This window comes from Kluyveromyces lactis (genome assembly GCF_000002515.2).
Source record: "Kluyveromyces lactis strain NRRL Y-1140 chromosome B complete sequence".
Taxonomy (NCBI): domain Eukaryota; kingdom Fungi; phylum Ascomycota; class Saccharomycetes; order Saccharomycetales; family Saccharomycetaceae; genus Kluyveromyces; species Kluyveromyces lactis.
In genome coordinates, this window is record NC_006038.1 from 1,006,306 (window position 1) to 1,024,879 (window position 18,574).

The 18,574-nt window shown below is 38.6% G+C and overlaps 7 protein-coding genes across 7 annotated transcripts; all 7 read right to left on the reverse strand.

Annotated features, from left to right (window-relative positions):
• On the reverse strand, positions 1-1,182 carry ROX1 (Rox1p; the record flags this gene model as incomplete). The annotated part of the gene is made up of 1 exon (XM_452041.1): positions 1-1,182. One exon carries the CDS (start codon positions 1,180-1,182, stop codon positions 1-3), a length of 1,182 nt encoding a protein of 393 aa, XP_452041.1.
• Positions 1,183-7,542: 6,360 nt separating this feature from the next.
• BIM1 (microtubule-binding protein BIM1) lies at positions 7,543-8,373 on the reverse strand (the record flags this gene model as incomplete). Its single annotated transcript, XM_452044.1, has 1 exon — positions 7,543-8,373. The coding sequence occupies one exon, from the start codon at positions 8,371-8,373 to the stop codon at positions 7,543-7,545; it is 831 nt and encodes a 276-aa protein (XP_452044.1).
• Positions 8,374-8,785: 412 nt separating this feature from the next.
• Positions 8,786-11,023, reverse strand: FAA2 (medium-chain fatty acid-CoA ligase FAA2; the record flags this gene model as incomplete). The annotated part of the gene is made up of 1 exon (XM_452045.1): positions 8,786-11,023. The coding sequence occupies one exon, from the start codon at positions 11,021-11,023 to the stop codon at positions 8,786-8,788; it is 2,238 nt and encodes a 745-aa protein (XP_452045.1).
• Positions 11,024-11,738: 715 nt separating this feature from the next.
• Positions 11,739-12,083, reverse strand: MSL1 (U2 snRNP complex subunit MSL1; the record flags this gene model as incomplete). The annotated part of the gene is made up of 1 exon (XM_452046.1): positions 11,739-12,083. One exon carries the CDS (start codon positions 12,081-12,083, stop codon positions 11,739-11,741), a length of 345 nt encoding a protein of 114 aa, XP_452046.1.
• A 306-nt stretch (positions 12,084-12,389) lies between these two features.
• Positions 12,390-14,000, reverse strand: HEM14 (oxygen-dependent protoporphyrinogen oxidase; the record flags this gene model as incomplete). The annotated part of the gene is made up of 1 exon (XM_452047.1): positions 12,390-14,000. One exon carries the CDS (start codon positions 13,998-14,000, stop codon positions 12,390-12,392), a length of 1,611 nt encoding a protein of 536 aa, XP_452047.1.
• A 285-nt stretch (positions 14,001-14,285) lies between these two features.
• PRP22 (DEAH-box ATP-dependent RNA helicase PRP22) lies at positions 14,286-17,621 on the reverse strand (the record flags this gene model as incomplete). The annotated part of the gene is made up of 1 exon (XM_452048.1): positions 14,286-17,621. One exon carries the CDS (start codon positions 17,619-17,621, stop codon positions 14,286-14,288), a length of 3,336 nt encoding a protein of 1,111 aa, XP_452048.1.
• Positions 17,622-17,959: 338 nt separating this feature from the next.
• PRE1 (proteasome core particle subunit beta 4) lies at positions 17,960-18,547 on the reverse strand (the record flags this gene model as incomplete). The annotated part of the gene is made up of 1 exon (XM_452049.1): positions 17,960-18,547. One exon carries the CDS (start codon positions 18,545-18,547, stop codon positions 17,960-17,962), a length of 588 nt encoding a protein of 195 aa, XP_452049.1.
• Between the last annotated feature and the right edge of the window lie 27 nt (positions 18,548-18,574).

Genomic DNA, 18,574 nt, shown 5'->3' on the forward strand with positions numbered 1-18,574 from the left:
TTAGTTTGATTTTGGGGATTGCTCTTGCGTCGAACTGGAAGTCGGACTAGAACCAGAGTTTCTCAATGCCTTTCTTGTCGGGAGATATTTGTAATCAGGATACTTTTTCTTGTGTGCTTCTTTCTCCTGTTTGGCTAGATCCAACCAGTACTTCTTCTCCGAATCTGGCAAAGATCTCCACTTACGGCCAATATCTCTTGACGCTTGAGAATTGGCTTTAAATGAACCCAACTTTGAAGTGCCTTGGCTAGTATCGGTAGTAATCTTCTCTTTCTCTTGGTCGAAAACTTGCTGGTGCCAATGTTGTCTAAATAAAATGAATGCGTTACGTGGTCTCGGTATATGCTGCTGTTGTGGTCGCCGCAGATCGGAATCAGGGCTCTTGCTATAATTTGAATCGGTCTCTATTGCTTTTTCCTCGTAATCATAGTGCAATTCATTTCTCATGCGCTGGGGATCAATCGAGATATTACTCATACTCGAGCTTTTATGGTTGAATCGGTCTTGCGGGAAGTTTGGCCTATTGTGAAAACTAGTATCTAATGTGGGTAGAGACAAGGCTTTTCTACTATTGGGAGTATATTGCTGTTGGCCTTGCAATTGTTGTCCTGGTAAAAGAACCATATTTGGATTAGTATAGTATGCCTGCTGGGCCGGTGGATAGGGATAACTGACGATGAAATTGGGTTGTGCTGGAATGTACATTAGATTTGGTTGCTGTTGAAAGAGACCCATGTTAAAATTCACGGGCATCGACATAGTACCCGGAAATGGCCCAAAAGGAGGAGGCGACATAGTAGAATAATACGGCACACCAATATCTTGACCGCTATGATCAATCCGACTTATCCGCTGCCTCTTATTGAAACTTTCTGGATTTTTCTCGGCCTGTTGTGAAAGATTTGCAGAGCGGCCTGTAGATGGAGTAAATCCGGTCGTATTTTCATCATTTTCGTCCCGATTTGCATTAACATCAGCATCAGCATCAGCGTCCACATCATTGAATTCATCAATCAGTTGCAGAATGGAGGGTAGCTTTCTCCTTGGCATAGATCTTGGAATATGGTATTTTTTAAGAATGGTTAAAGCCTTAATCCTCGTTGTACGTCTTTTTTTCCCTATTTCCCGAACGTTACTTTTATGTGTTTTTTCAAACTGTCTATGACAAACCGACAGACTCATACAAAATGAAATTAACTTGTTGTAAAGGTATCTTCACGCACAAGCCGGAACAAAACTATGATGATTATGCAGAAACCGAAGAACAAATAATAAATAGCTAGAAAGTTGTAAATGCAAAAGGGTTAGTTTTCTTTCGTCCCGAATATTTTCTTACCGTTTCAACGTTTGATATTTTAGTAGAGTGAGGTCAGGATGATAATAAGTTAAACCCGCTGTTCGTGGCTGTCCTTGCAGGCAATATGTGTATGTGTCCTTTTTTTTTAAATATTCCAGAATATTTTCGCAGGCCGGGCGAACGTTCAAAATATTTTCGAATTGAAGATCTTGTTTTTACACTCCTATGTAAATATACTTCGATACCGAGGAAAATGATTTACGGGAACAGAAAACATAAACATAAACATGAAGAAACAGCTCTATGTACCTAATGCGGTACTATACTGATAACTTAAATTTTAGGCAATTACCCGAAGTTATGAGAATAGATCATGGGATTAAAACGCCCTATTATATATACAAAAACAATCAAATGGTTATACTGTGAAGTTATTCTATTTGGCAATACTGAAGTGAGTATCACATCAACTAACTTTTTTCACTTGTTACTATTTTTCTCACAAGCTTTCTATTGCGTGTACTACAAGATTTTCTACGTGCGTTCCAAAGATTTTTCTGCTGCTTACTTCTCGTAAATATTCCGTATGAACTTAGAAGACTTTGCGGGCGTAGGCGATAACCTTGCCATCTATCACCAGAGAAGGAATGGTCGCCCAAAATTCACATTTGTCTATAGAACATCGCATAGCTGAAGTGAACTCATGCAATAAGCACTTTCAAATAATTGTTTTCTCTTTCCATCCATCGTAATATACATCTCAGTACAGAATACTTGCAGAAATCCACGCAGGAAAGTCATTTTCTTTTTTTTTTTTGTTTCGAGAACACTTTTTTCCATCTTAGCTGATGCGATGCCTATTATTGGCTGAAGAAATCAAAGTGGAAGAAAATCGGTATGTATAGAGACTGTATCAGGTAACCTGACAACACGTTGCATGCCATACCGGTCATTTTCTTTTCTCTTTTCAGATTTGATAGGCTGCAGATATCCGTTGTAGATCTCCCCCCAATTTTTGCCTTTTGTTTCGGATATTTTTCCCAAGATTAGGTGAGAAAAAATTCAGAGCATGATGTGATAGTAGTGCGAAGACACGTTATAAATCTTGACATGTGACGTGGAATGACGAGACGGGAAGCCACCATTTCTGGAAGAAAAAAAGAGACACCAAAGCAAGTCGTTGTGCGGAATAAGTAACATTGCAGCATGAACCCCCTCCCCGAGAGTTAGAGCAAGCTGAACTAGTTCATTAGAACAAAATGGGTATTTCCAGATATAGTCGTAGGAAACTAAGTCAAACACTGCTTGTATGCAGAAAAAAAAGATGGAACATGGAATGGTATGTTCTTTCTAACGGTCGATCTTGATAAAAAAAAAAAAAAGTAAGATCTGACAGTATTTCCGTTGCATGCTTTCTGTTCTTGATTTTTATCAACCCGGAAATAACATTAGAATATTGAATTTTACTCAACTGAAGCTGCCTGCAGACTTCTTCCCCGTATTGGAGCACATGCATCTTTGTAGTTTCTGTGTTTTTTTTTTTATGTTTTTTTTATGTTTTTTTTTTGTACTTTTTTTTGTATGCTTGAAAATCAGTGCGAAAACAAGGATTTGCGTTTTAAAGTTCTTCTGTGATTGGTGGGTTAATAAAGAATAATTATGATGCTATTGACTACATACTTACAAACTCTTACCAATAGGGGGGATTATGTTTTTTTTAAAAGTGTTTCAGGTTTCGATGTGCATGTTTCATGCTACATTTTCCGCCCGTTTCATGTTTCATGCATGAACATTGTTGTTCAATTCTTTCGTGCATGACCTAGTAGTTCTGTCGTTTCACGGCTGCCAATATGTGATATCGTCTAGAAAGAAATTTTACATTGCCCGTAGGAAAGTTAAATTTGCCTTGTTATAATTTTTGCTTCAGAGGGTATATGCGTTTAATTTCCTCTATGCGGGATTGGTTATCCTTTCAGGGACCCCTCTGTTCAAATAATCACACATGATTATCTTTTGCATGTGCTGCTGGTTTCGCATTTCGCTATCAAACACTATCTCATAGGGATAATGTCAATCTTTAATCACTTAGTTTGGGAAAAACCTCTTCTTGACAAATAATCAAACGCGGAAAAATGATTCGCCACATGAATAGATATAGAGCTTAGAACGTTAAACCTATAATTGTTTTGTATTACCAAACTTAGTATGAATTACCGTCGCAGTTAGTCTTAGTTATCTACATTTCGCTTCATCTAAAAAAATAAAACGTTCACAAGGAAAGTGGGTCAATATCAGTCTTGATTTTGGTCTGTAGGCTCTTTCCAAAACTTTCATTTTTCTTTCGTACTAAAAGCAAGTTTAATCATTTCTGAAGTCATAAACCTTTTCTGCTTCTGTGCTTTCCCTGAATAAATCAAATAAAGTAAAGTAACCGTACTTGCAACCCGATGGCCCATTTCTGGAAACACAGTAGTACCAGTGACTACCAAGAACCCCAAAATGGCAAGAAAATGGCTATGAACTCGGGAAGTTTTTTTACTGGTTTCTTTAGATACCCTAATTGCTCGGAACGACTGTAAATCATGCACGATTTGGTAACCCGCGGATGTTTTTTTTCCAGAAACAGTTTTCTATTGTGCGGAGTATTCTGAGTGGAAGCGTATGGCTGACTTCATGGAAAAAAAGATCCGGATGATGGTTTCATTTAGCAATATTTCATGCATCGCATCGTACAGAAAGGGAAGGAGATTCCCTTATGATCCGAGGCAAAAGCTTCCGAAGCGCAGAGAGGAAAGAAAAGGAAGGACCAGGAATCGTGTGATCTATAGGTATGATTCATGAGACACCTTCTTTTTGTTTCATATTGAGGTAGAAAGAATGTGATCATGCTAAAGTGAATCCAGCTCACCAAATAGGTCCCCGCATTCAATTTGTACGTCTGGGTTGACTCGGGTTCAGAAACGTATCGAATGATTAGACCGTACTGTTCTATACAGTTGTAACTCCGCAGTCGTTTTTACCAACCCAGATATCTTTTGCTCTTTTATCTATTGTATAGTTGAAGTAATAGTCTAAGCTTAACAGCCAGAGAGGAAATTATGTCGTTTCAACATGAGACGCTAAGTCACGTGCCCAAAACACCTTCTCACACCAATAATCCGGGTAATGTTTTTCACTTTCACGTCCCAGGTTGTAAATTGGTTTCTTACCCGGACCTCGATCAGGATATCTGCAATCCTGGGCTTTTTGGTTTTGAATATACCAAATTATGCACTTCAGCAAATATCGAAATGAAATAATCCATATATGTAGTGGCAAACGGCTCTAAAAAGAGAATAAGCAGTTCTATTTCCTGCTGAAGCTAGCACATTCACCGTATTAGCAAAATCATTGATTCAGAGAACTTTTCGGTCCCTTATAACCGAATAGTACCGTCAAGTGAACAGAGAAGAGGTTTTTTTGGGGTTTGAAACAAAAGCTTATCCACTCCGGTACTTTCGCAACTTGCAGGAGAAGAAATACCTCCGTTCTCAAATCACTTTTCTGCATAGTACTGTACTATAGGTTTCTTTGGTTTCTAACAGAAGACTCTCATTTAATTTGTCAATATGTTGCAAAGAAATATTATATCAAAGGGGTCCCTGAGTTTAATAAGGTCCTTCAAGCTGTCGAGCAGTCTAAAGGCGCCAGGTATTAAGACAATAAGGAATGGTTTCAGCACATCACTGTATGCAAAGATACCAGATTTGGGAAACTATAGCAATGTAAGAAACTTCCACGCGGATTCAAGGCTAAATTTCCAACACAGTGGCAGAACATTCAAAGATCAGCAAAAGGACAATAACGAACAGAATAAGAAAGACGAGAACGAACAGAAAAAGAACCAAAATGGAGAAGGCGACGACAAGAATCAGGAATTCAAAAATGTATCTGATTATTTCAAATCCAAAGAATTTTTCCGTTCATTATACCTTACTGTTGGGTTGACATTTTTCTTCCACATTTTAACCACTCCCTCAGGTCAACAGATGGATAACCAACTTCTCACTTTCCAAGACTTTAAGACAAAATATCTAGAAAAAGGTCTTGTGAAAAAAATATATATCGTGAACAAGTATTTGGTTGAGGCTGAATTACTTCCGGAGGCCACTCAACATTTAGGCTCAGGTAACGGATTCTTCTCTGTACCAACAGCTAACCCTATCATTGCATTTACCATTGGGTCTGTCGACATATTCGAAGAACAAATGGATCAGATTCAAGACAAATTGAATATTCCTGAACATGATCGTATTCCGATCACATACGCTGAAAAGGTTTCTCCATTGCAGTACATTGTTCCCTTCATACCTACTTTCTTACTACTCGGTGGGTTGCTATATTTGACTACTAAAAGGATGGGTGGTGCTGGAGGTGGTGCTGGAGGTGATCTTGGCGGTATGTTCGGTGTCGGAAAATCGCGCGCCAAACTTTTCAACAAGGAAACTGATATCAAAGTTAAATTTAAGGATGTTGCTGGGTGTGATGAAGCAAAAGGTGAAATTATGGAGTTTGTCCATTTCCTTCAAAAACCAGATAAATACAGAAAACTAGGTGCTCAAATTCCTAAAGGTGCTATTTTGTCTGGTCCTCCAGGTACTGGTAAAACGTTGTTAGCCAAAGCCACTGCCGGTGAAGCGGGCGTTCCATTCTTATCTGTTTCAGGTTCTGAATTCGTAGAAATGTTCGTTGGTGTCGGTGCTTCTCGTGTTCGTGACTTATTTGAAAATGCCAGAAAAATGGCACCTGCCATCATTTTCGTGGATGAAATTGACGCCATTGGTAAAGAAAGAGGTAAAGGTGGTGCCATGGGTGGTGCAAATGATGAAAGAGAAGCAACATTAAATCAGCTTTTGGTTGAAATGGATGGGTTTACATCAACAGATCAAATTGTCGTACTTGCAGGTACCAACAGACCCGACGTATTGGATCCGGCGTTGATGAGACCAGGTAGATTTGACAGGCATATTCAATTGGATGCTCCTGATGTTGAAGGTAGAAAAGCTATTTACCAAGTTCATTTGAGAAATTTGAATTTGGATCCTAAATATATAAGGACAAATCTGAATTTGAGGCTCTTGCTGGTAAATTAGCTGCTTTAACTCCAGGTTTCGCCGGTGCCGATATTGCCAATGCTTGTAATGAAGCTGCTTTGATTGCTGCAAGACACTCTGACGCTTTTGTTGAATTCAGGCATTTCGAACAAGCTATCGAAAGAGTTATTGCTGGTCTTGAAAAGAAATCTCGTGTATTATCTCCAGAAGAGAAGAAAACCGTTGCATATCATGAAGCCGGTCATGCTGTTTGTGGTTGGTTCTTGGAGTTTGCTGATCCTTTACTAAAGGTCAGCATTATACCAAGAGGCCAAGGTGCATTAGGTTATGCACAATATCTACCTCCTGATCAATACTTAATTTCTACTGAACAATTTGAACACCGTATGATTATGGCACTTGGCGGTAGGGTTTCAGAAGAAATTCACTTCCCATACGTTACCAGCGGTGCCCATGATGACTTTAAAAAGGTTACAAATATGGCTCAAGCGATGGTTACTACATTGGGTATGTCGAAACAGATCGGTTACATCTCTTATGATCAAGGGGACTCCGGCTTCCAAGTGAATAAACCATTTAGTGAACGTACAGCCAGAAAGATTGATCTTGAGGTTAAGAGAATTGTAGACGATGCACATTCAAAATGCTTGAAACTATTAAGAGACAATTTAGAAAAAGTGGATATGATAGCGAAGGAGTTGCTGTCTAAGGAAATGATCACTAGAGAAGACATGATCAGGCTATTAGGTCCAAGACCTTTCCCAGAAAAGAATGAAGCATTTGAGAAATATCTAGATCCAAAAAATATCGAACACGATACCAAATCTGAAAAAGATTCTCCTGCATCCACAAATTGAGACATTATCGGTACTGTAGGTCCTTTTTATTGCTGCCATTAACAGACAATAACCAAGCTCTATACGAAATGGTAATGTGAATTTTATAAGCCAACATCAAGTTAGACACATTTCTTTCTCAAAGTATCTAATTATTAGGAATTCATGTACATAGAATTAAAATTTATAGGAATACAAATCTTACGAAGACGTCCGAATCCTCTCATTTCTCCAGGTTTTCAGCAAAGATACCGCGCATCACATCGAATAAAAAAAGTGCTTATCACAAGGTGAAGTGTCAATTATTGACATTAATTTAAAACGTCTCTTCGTCTATTATGGGATTTGTGGATGCTTGTTCAACGTTTTCTTCGACGAAGGGTTCGGTTTGTTCCTCCGTGGCATAAAGGATCTGTTGGATTCTATTCAAAAAGGGTCGTAATTCTTTGTCATTTTCATAAACACCTTCATCACAAAGATCTTGAGTAGATTGTGCAATGATTTCAATATCTCTTAACTTTCCGAAATAGAAATCACGTTCCTTCAGGTAGGCAGTATTTAGCTCTTTATACTGACTGCATTCTTTTTCCAGCTCTGATAGCTGATTCCTCGTTTCTGATAGTTCTGTCTGAAGAGAGAGTAATTGTTCATTTGACGATTTCCTAATGTTATTTTGAATGACATTGCTTCTGATATGCCTTATTGGCGGTTTGGAAGCAGTCGAGCTACTCACAGGCCTTTTATTCCCGGAAACTGCAGATGGATTACTAGGACCCGCTCTTCCTTTTCTTCTCACTTCAGCATCGTATTCACTTTCATCTTTATGTTGAGTCCAGAATTTCTTAATCCATTGCAGAAACTCCAGGTTGTCTTGGAACCTACACTTCACCAATCTTTCCACTAGTACACTCTTTTCTATCTTATGTTTAGTGAAACACGATTGTAATATCTTATAATTGGTGAAGTATTCATACTCAGAGCCTGCACAAAAGTTAACCCTATTCATTGGTAGATCACCGTATATTGAATCCATGATTTGGCAATAAGCTGCGCCAGTTCCGCACTGCTCGACTTTCGTGTAGTCCAGCTTTAGAAGGTCATTTAACCATGATAATAGTTCACTACGAGATTCTCCAATACCTGCCATTGTAATTCTGCTGATGCTGTTCGATATTCAAAGAACTGTATAATACGCGTAAGAGTAGTATTAAATGGACGTGAAAATAGTGAATATGCTGTATTTGTTCCTATTTTATTTTACGTGTTACATCTCATATCATCACAATAGTTAATATTCGAAGTTTATTTAGTTTTCATTGTTTGACTTTGTTGAAAATGTCAACAAAGAGATCAATGCAAGAAAATGGAAGCATGAATAGAGAAACAAAAAGCATTAACAGTTCCCCTCATTTGGTCCCATCAGAAATTAAACTGTATCCAGATAATCCCAACTTCAACAACTCATACAGTGTTTTTGTCATTCATTCATCGTCATAATAATCACAACGTTACATACGGCACATATACATATTCATACCTAGCTATAATAATAGTCAGTCTCACAACTTATTAGATTTGATCAATGATCCTTCCTTATACATTCGTTTGATTTCATCCTCGAAAAATTTAGCACATTTATTCCGCTTAACTTTGAAGGATGGAGTTATGTTATCATCCTCGATCTTTAAAGGCTCTATACCAACGTGTATATTATGAACCTTTTCAAATCCTTGCAACTTTGAAACGTTACGATTCAAGAGTGTCAAAACTTTTACCTTGAGAGCTCTATCAGAGTTGATCCTATTAACTAATTCCTCGGGGAATAGTCCTTTCATTTTCACGCCATAATGACTGCTTAATGTTTCCAGTAATGAAGCGGGTTCTATACCGATGATAGCTACCAAAAATGTTTCTAACGAATTACCGTGAATGAAGATTTGGGTGATTTCAGGACAATTCGATAGATAGCTATTCTCGATTTTCTCGGGGGCAATATATTCACCTTGTGCTAGTTTGAAGAAATTCTTTACACGGTCAATGATATGAATTCTACCCTTCTTATCAATAAAACCAATATCACCAGTGCTGAACCACCCCTCTTTGTCAATGGCAGCCTTAGTGGCATCTGGATTCTTGTAGTACTGTATGACGGATTGAGGACCTCTGGTGAGAATCTCACCTTTCAGTTCTTTTTCAGCATCGTACCCCATGGCTGGCACCGATTTTAGTCTGATTTCACAACATACACCAGGGGCACCGCAAGAACCAACATCACGTTCATAAGTTTCAGCGATACATAACCCCGCAAATGTCTCCGTAAGACCGTAACCTTGTTTAATACCGATATCCAAACAACTTCTCATGAACATCAAAGTTTCATTAGAGACAGGTGCAGAACCGATAATCATGATCTCCAAATTATCAAATCCCAATTGGTGCCTAATCTTGTCAATCAAAATCTTATGGTAAACAAATGAGTTTATCAAAGAATCGTCTGGTCCACCCCTACTTTGAAAACGGCTTAATTTCGCATCCAATATATTGTGTGCAATGTTTTTAGTTATCATGGATACCTCGTCACTGTTCAAAGAGTTTTTGATCCCAGATTCCATCTTAGTCAATATTCTTGGAACAACTCCCATGATAGTTGGTTTCAAAATTCGTAAGCACTCTGTCAAATAACTGGGGTCCGGAATATGCATGAAGCCGCAACCAAATCCGGACGACAACGAGATTGCTGTAAGTTCCCTTTGTAAAATATGAGCTAAAGGAAGGAAACAAAGCTCATAATGTTGCTTCGTCTTCGTCAGTTCCACAGAAGGTAGGTCAAAGTTTGATTTTCCGAATGCCACGGCAGATGAAAGATGCTTGTGGGATAACTCAACTCCCTTTGGCATACCAGTGGTTCCAGAAGTGAATGAAATTGTATAAAGAGAATCCGGAGTTGGAGGGATTGGATCAAGTTTGAGTAAAGATCCAATTCGTTCCACTTGTTTCAAAGTGAAAAGTTTAACACCATCTAAAAAGTTTTCATTAATGTTCCTTAATTCTGAATCACTCAAGTCGTCAATACTGATCAAAGTAGTGAGATTTTTCAACTGTGGGACATAAGACAATACTTTCAGCAAGTTTGAACTTTGTACAACAAGAACTGGAGATTCGGTCAAGTTCATGATGTACTCAGAAGTTTCTTCTCCTAATGTAGTGTACAATGAAGTATTGGCCAAACTAAATGTTTGACAAGCCAAGTCTGTCAAGATCCATTCTTTACAATTCGTTGACATGATAGCAACGATAAAATCCGTAGAATCAAAAGGTTTATTTCTTCTCCCATTGACCAAAGAAATGATACCTGCTCCAAGATCCCTAGATCTTTTTTGAACCTGTTTATAGGATTCCCAAACGTAATGATCTGACCATTTGCCAGTCGACTTATCGTACACTCTTTCACCAAGACAATCATTATCGGCGAATATATCAGCTGCCATTGAGAATAATTTGTAACCTGTATTCAAATTACTGTCTATCGCGGATACAAGCTTCTCTGGAGAAATACTGTTACGATAAATGGCACTGAACCCTTTGACATGATCCGTGCCCGGTAATGGCACACTTTGCTGTCTGATATACTCTTTGTAATTGGCGCTTTTCGCTAATACCAAGTTCGAATATAGAGCCTGATAGTATTCTCTTGACCCATGTTTATGCTTTGATAACTTCTGTTTCACATTCCGCAACCTGGGAGAATTTTCAATCAACTCGGTTAGAGTCGTCTCCGTGATAGTTGTTTTACTCATGCTCGGCAGTTATTAGTGCTTTGTATGAGTCTTGATATATGCACTTTAATGGAAAAGTTGGGCAACGAACCTTCTACTCAACATCTAATTCAAAATTCAGTACTTAAATAGAAATAGAATGAAGTTTCAGTTTGATCCCATATCAATACCCCTCTTGCGGTATTTGGGTATATATGCTTTTATTCCGATTATCACCACAGGCTTAGCTATTCTATGCAAGCCCTTTTCAATCAAATAGTTTCTATCTCTTAAGAAGCGAGGTTTCCCCATAAACGGACAATAATGCCAAACTGTGATGCTATCACGACTCTGAACTTTTTTGTGTCATTCCTATGTCTGCACAGGAGTTAATCTCCTAACATCCGATTGGGGTTAGACGGTGCAGAGCACTATCTACGTCCATTTCTTAGGAGAAACAGTCATACATACTAACACGATATCCCATCACGAGGACAGTGTGGAGAAGTTAAGATTTCGGTAATAATAGGATGGCAGCAGGACTCACAACTTGACAGCAATTTCCTCCAAAAGGGGAATGCATGATGATTCGCCCTGACCGAAAACCCATTCTGTTACCCGCTTTTTCCACAACTTTCTTTTCTCCATAGTTGGAGAATACCAGTCAGGTCGGGTAATAACGTCACGTGAGTATTGCCTGAATGAGATGTATTCATCTTCAATGGTAACTACGATAGTATATCGACAGCTTAACATTTCACAGCTTGGTTGTAGTTTGCTTACTGAACTGTAATACTAATGGCTTGTTGAAGAACAGTTCATCTTTCAAGGAAAGTAATGCTAGGTTTGCCTCATCGACGCTCTTGAACGTTATGAACGCTTGTCCTCTCTGTTTTGGGGTCATTGAAACCTTTATTACTTCTCCATAAGTGGCAAACAGCATGTATAAACTCTCTCGTACTGTTTGAATCTTTATCTGATCATTTAGGTTCTTTACGTACACTGTATTATTTGGTTCAATCTCTATTGTCTCTGTTGTTTTCTGTTGGGTCTTTTGTTTCTTTGTTGGCGGTTCGGTTGAGTAACCGTTTTTTTGTTTCATGGTCTTGAAAATGATAATCGTATCGAGATTCTAATTCGAACGGTACCTGTTAGTATTACCTACGACGTGAAATTCCTAATCCGTTACCCTAAGAAGAACCGCTGATCTCACTATTGCATCTCATCTCACTGCTTTGTATATTTCTGTTTACCATTTTGATCTGACGAGATTTCTCTGATACTGACGATGTTAAAAGTGCTAGCGTCCGGGTAACGAAAAGAATTGTGTCAAGTATACTATATGACTTGCATACACATACACACGTTTATAAATAATGTTAGTCATTTACGAGGATGGGAGTTCATGTTATTCAGCTTTGGATAGCACATACGCACTTTCAAATCCATCTTCTATAACGTTAGGTACTCCTGGTCCTGTACTGAAAGCCATTCCTCCAAGAGATACATAGTTTGAATACTGTTCTTGTACTAACTTCGCTGTCTGTTGGACCCAATCGTCGTATCCAACATGGTATTGGGGAAGACAATCCTTGGCAACTGTGACTTCCCATGTTCCGTCTTCCAAATCGTTTTCATCTATGTGCAAATGTTTCATAAAAGCATATTTCACAGAGTTTATTATTATCGATTTCGATGGGATGTTCTGTTCGCCCTCATTATTCAGATAGTGACCTCCGAGCATAGCAGTAACTTTTGTGTAGCGCTTGTCATCATCAGGGCTTTTCGATTCGTTTTGGACGCCAAACACAGGTTTGAAGTTCTTTTCGATAACGGAATCAAAAATGACACCGAGCAATTTCTCATGGTTTTGGTTAGATTGTGGTACTAAATAACCGAATCCATGGTAGTTAGAAATGACATCCTTGCGTGGCAAATAGAAATTCACTAATATAACTGTGTTTGAATGAACCTCTCTAAGCTTCTTTGCTAATGGCTCAAATGGGATAATGTTCTCGAGTACATTGGGATTTACAGTTAAACGAGCATGGTCGAAGGTTGATTCTCCGGAATCAGACACTATAACCACATTCTTTCCATCTTTCCCCGGTATAACTGATTCCACTGCCTCATGTTTGACAGAGACATTTGGTAATCCTGTAATATACTCAGATAATGTCTTCGGATAACAATCCAATCCTGATCTGAATCCCACCATTGGAAAAGCCTTCAATCGTTGAGACAAAGAAATTAACTGTTTCTCACTCTGGCCTGTCGCTTCTGCAAACTTTTTAAGTAAAGGACTGATCTCTATCTTGTGTGATCTAGTATCATTACGGTTTTTATATTTGATAATCATTTTGTTAAACATTGATTTGATTAGAGATCCAGATGTGTTTTCCATTTCGACCATCTTTCCTATCGTTCGTTTTGCACTTAGTTTTTTGATATCCCCAGCATATATGCCATGGAATAAAGCACTAAATACATTTTTGCTGATATGTTCATTACCAAACCTCCTATGGATGAAACTGTGGGCGCTTTCGTCTGTTCCAGTTACCTTAGCGGACCTGAATGGTTCACCTAAGATACCAGATATGAATCCCTTTCCAAGAGAGCCAGCAAAGAATTTCAAAGCACTTATAGGTGAATCAGGAACTTGAGTCAAAACATTATTCTTATCCAAAAGAAATTTCCTGTTTGCTTCGGAGTCTGCAGCGATGTATTGAACGACATCTTGTTTGCCTAAGTCTCGCAATGTCTGAACAATTATGACGCTTCCATCCGAAACTCCTCGTAAAGTACGTGGACCTTTCTCAACCATAACCCGGTTTCCTTCTCCATCATCTATTATGTCAGAATGAATCCACCCACCACATCTATCCTGTTTTTCATATAGCGTTACCTTAACATCTGGTCTTAATTTGGACAAGAAATAAGTAAAAGTCAACCCCGAAACTCCTCCACCAACAACTGCAATTCTAGCATTAAAAGGTAATGAACCTACAATTGGTTTCATACTGTCTAAACGGAGCAGTTTGAGCTTGAATACAGCCTGTGTGGTAGGTGCCAATCGGTTTTTACGTTGATTTCCTGTTAGTATACCTTCACTTAAAGTTGAATCATCATGTTACTGCTTAAAAAAAAAAAGTATTTCCTTATTTGCGTAATTATCAGTAGAAAGAGTGACGACTGCTAAACGAGTCATGTAAAACATGCGTATGCAAGTCCAAAGAAAACAAACAGAGTAGACATATATCCTCTAAATTACTGGTACTTGATTCATTTTACTTATATATTTTATTCACCGTTTTCCACCCAACTTTTTATCTCTATTGGCTCGTATTGAACTTAATCTCCAGGAATCTTTACTCTGGGCAAATCTGTCATTTAATGGAACAATTTTAGCTTTCTTTCTACTGCTACCATTAGGATCAGCAACTTTGTAGAAGTGAGGGGCACTTTCGAGTAGCCATTTAGATTCTATGGCCGTCACTTGCATCATATATTCCCTTGATGTTAGAACAATGCTGTGATATAACACGTAATCATATTCTTTACCAAATAACGAACTACCTGGACTAATAGCCACTTGTGTTCCATCTGTGAGTGTTTTATAACCTGCTTGGGACTCTCGCTTTGCTGCATTTCTAAAGAAACCAGAAACCAATGTCTTTCTTATACAATCAACATCACCGTGGCAACTTACGATTGGTAGATTCATCTTCTTGAATATATTGAACAACTGCTGTCTCACATCTAGCGCACGCTTCAAATGACGTTCATGAAGAAAATTTGTGGTGCAGAAGGATTTAGAATAATTGCTCTCCCGCCATCTATTGAATACGTTTAAAAGAGTTAGATGGTCGCCATATGGATGGTGGAACCTTGCCTTTCTGTTATCTGCCTCCTGTTGTTTATCTTTAGGTCTATAAAATACGTTCTGAATGGAAAGCATGGCCACTATTGTCAACATTTCATCAGAGCACTTATTGGTGACAGATGCAAGCAATGTTTTGGAGAGCCCAGGTTCCATTGGAAACTGCGACATTCTTTTCCCCAATGTTGTTAAAAACCCTTCTTCGTCTAAGGCTTGCAAATTGAAAAGTTCTTCGAGCGCAGATACCATGAAGGACTTGGGAGGTGGATCCATGAACTCGAAGTTCAAAAGATCATTGATACCCATGGCTTTAAGCATCAATATTGTATGCTCTAAATTCTGCCTTTGAATTTCTGGGACAGTATTAGGAAGCATTTCATTTTTAAAAGCAGATTCGGTATAAAGCCTAAAACATTTGCCAGGGCCTGTTCTACCTGCTCTTCCCTTTCTCTGATTGGCTTGGGCTTGCGAAATTGGAGACACGAGAAGTTGTTCCATACCAACTCGTGGATTGTACGTATTTATTTTAGAAAAGCCTGGATCGATGACATAGTAAACCCCATCAATGGTGATGGATGTTTCAGCAATATTCGTGGCAAATATCACTTTCCTAGAGCCCTTCGGAGTAGGCTCGAAAATTCTTGATTGAATTTCACTAGGAAGTGCCGAATAAACTGGTAAAATAATAAGTTCTGGAATTGTGCCGTCCAAAGCTTTCACTCTTTCGTACAATATCTCACAACAAGTGTCAATTTCTTCTTGACCAGTTAGAAAGACCAAAACATCACCCTGGGGCTCGTTGATATGTATATCCATAGTTGTGTCAAGAGCACTTTCTATGTAGTCCATTTGAGGTTTGCTTGAGTATAATACTTCTACGGGGAAAGTTTTCCCTGGGATTTCGATTACCGGGCAGTTCATGAAGTATTTCGAAAATTTATCGGAATCTAAGGTGGCAGAAGTAATAATGACCTTTAAATCAGGTCTTTGCAAGGCCGCTTTCTTCAATAGCGCGAAAAGAACATCAGTAGCTACTGTTCTTTCATGAGCTTCGTCAAGAAGAATAACAGAGTAACGGGACATCAAGGGATCCAGTAACGCTTCTCTTTGCATCATACCATCGGTTAAGTATTTGATTCTGGTTCTTGATGAGGTCTCGTCTTCAAATCTAATTGTGTAACCGACTTCTTCACCGACGTTACATCCCATTTCTTCGGCAACTCTTTTGGCCACAGAAACTGCCGCAACTCTCCGAGGTTGGGTACATCCAATCATTCCCTTGTTACTCAGGCCTTCTTCATCCAGATACTGAGTTAATTGAGTTGTTTTACCTGAGCCTGTTTCCCCTACAATAACTAAGAACTGATTCTTAATAACTGCGTCGATAAGTTGTTGACGCATTCGATACACTGGTAATCTTTCCCTCTGTTCTTTGATTGGAAGAGATGTCCTTTTTCCGTAGGATACACGCTCTTTCATTCTGCTCCTTTCCCAAGCTGTAGCAACTAATTGCCTTGCATCAAACTCTGAATTAGACAGAACTTTACTACTACTGGGATCAGCCAATTGTTTACTTTTGTTAAGCTGTTTTTTTACCTCTTTCTTCCGTTTAAGCTTCTCTTCTCTATGTTCTTTCATCGTGTATGAACCTACCATGGCTGATCTATTCAACGATCCCTTTGGAACCTTAGTTATAGATGGTAATTCGTATTTTCTGTCTGGTTTAACTTGTCCTTTTAGAAATTTGGGCTCATCATCGACATTTATCTCAACTTCAAGTTCTTCTTCTTCTTTTTGTTCGTTGGTGCCATCTGCTTCAGAGTTCGTAGGTTGACTTATATTATAGTCATCTTTTAGCTCAGGATAGTCTTCGATTGAAGCGGCACCACTTGAGATAAGTTGTCTTATTTCCCATCGTTCTGGTGAAGTTAATTTTCGCTTAGGAATCACCTTTTCTTTGGTTCTTCCCCGAGTTGCCGCTTCCATTCCAGTACTCTGATCAATGCCTTTCATAGCAAGTGATATTTTGCCATTATTCTGTATCTTTATAACTTTCACGAACACATCTTGGTTTCTGTGTACCACGTCTTCTGGCTTATCAACATGCGATGAACTAAGTTCCGATACATGCACAAGACCGTCGACATTAGTATTTCTTACCCCAAAAATTCTCACAAAACATCCGAATTTTGTGACGTTCTGTACCTTTCCAGGATACACTTTATCAAGCACAGGTTCTGGATCAACCGTTTCATTCTTCCTAAATCTTGATTTGTTGGAAGCTTTTTCTTCGATTCCTTCCCAAGAAACAGTAGTGTTGGGTAAGGAAAGTGCAGACTTTGTATCCTCGATTTCCGTTTTGACAGCCACATTTGAGGAATGAACAATGTTGAAAATACGAAGAGCTAGACTATCCGATACACCAGCCTCCATTTCTTTCAATTTTGCCCGGAATTTGAGCAACGTTTCGCTCTTACTGCAAATGTCCATAATGAAATTGGTGACAACATCATCGTGAACATCAAGCTGCTCAGCAAGAAGAGTCTTAACCCTTGTGGCTGCTGTGCTTCCAGCAGTCTTGTTCACCACATCATAAATGTCGGACACAACAGCGGCACTCAAATCCTGATCCATCTCCAACAGTTTTTTCTTAAACTCATTCTTCGTGGTACAGTTCTTATTTATGTTGATGATAAAATCAGCGACTATCTCATCATCTAAACCGAGTACTTTGCATATCTCCTTCTTGACATCAGACATGCTATTCGCAGCAGCAACCTTAACTTAGGTAGGTACTAGAAAGGACAGATCAGACGAAGCTGTTGCAGTGATGTTGCCTATCCTTTTTTTCATGTTTTGTTGAGATGAGATGAGATAAGATGGTTTACAATAAAGTCAATAAATCTCAAAATTGTATATTGATCAACGTCAAAAAGAGAGAGAAGACAAATCGATACACGCTAATCTACCAGCGACACCTCCAAACTTAAAATGCTTTTGACTCTTGGGTATTTCTGAGATAAGATATTACTTTGAGTTTTGTTTATACAAAAGATGTAAATATGTGTATGTACTTGATTCTGGTTAGAAAGATTGCACTAAAAGTCGTCAACGACCCTAACACCATCCTTATCCACGATTTTTACAATAACCCCCTTGAAATCAACTGGCATTCTTAGCTCTAGCTCTTGTACACATTGCTTCAATAAACCTAAGGCTTCATCTACTGTTAAATCCTCTCTGTAATGACGATCCAATAGAGAGAATGTGTAGAAACCAGCGTAACCGTGGGCAGCGTATGGTAATTCTACCTTAGTACCTAGATAATCTATCTGGTACAACTCTGCTTTCTCATTCTTGGTATCATAACCACCGATTAATACGTTAACTTGGAATGGTTTCCTCGATCTTAGGGATTTAGCCAATTCTGTTCTAACAAAACTCGATGCCGCATGAGGAGACAATTCATAATTTTCTCTAATCAAATACAATTGCATATTAGCCTGGATATATTCAGCAAACTGTACTGTATCACCAGCTTCACCAGAGAACGACATTAGTGTGTGAGGGAGTAATTGTCTGGTCTTGTCATCTGAATCTTTCAAAATTGAAATACCCCTAGTTACAGCCTTTGAAGAGGCCAATATCACCGAATCCTTGACTCTTATACCTAATAGAACATCCATTGGGAGATTTAGTATAAACTTTGACTC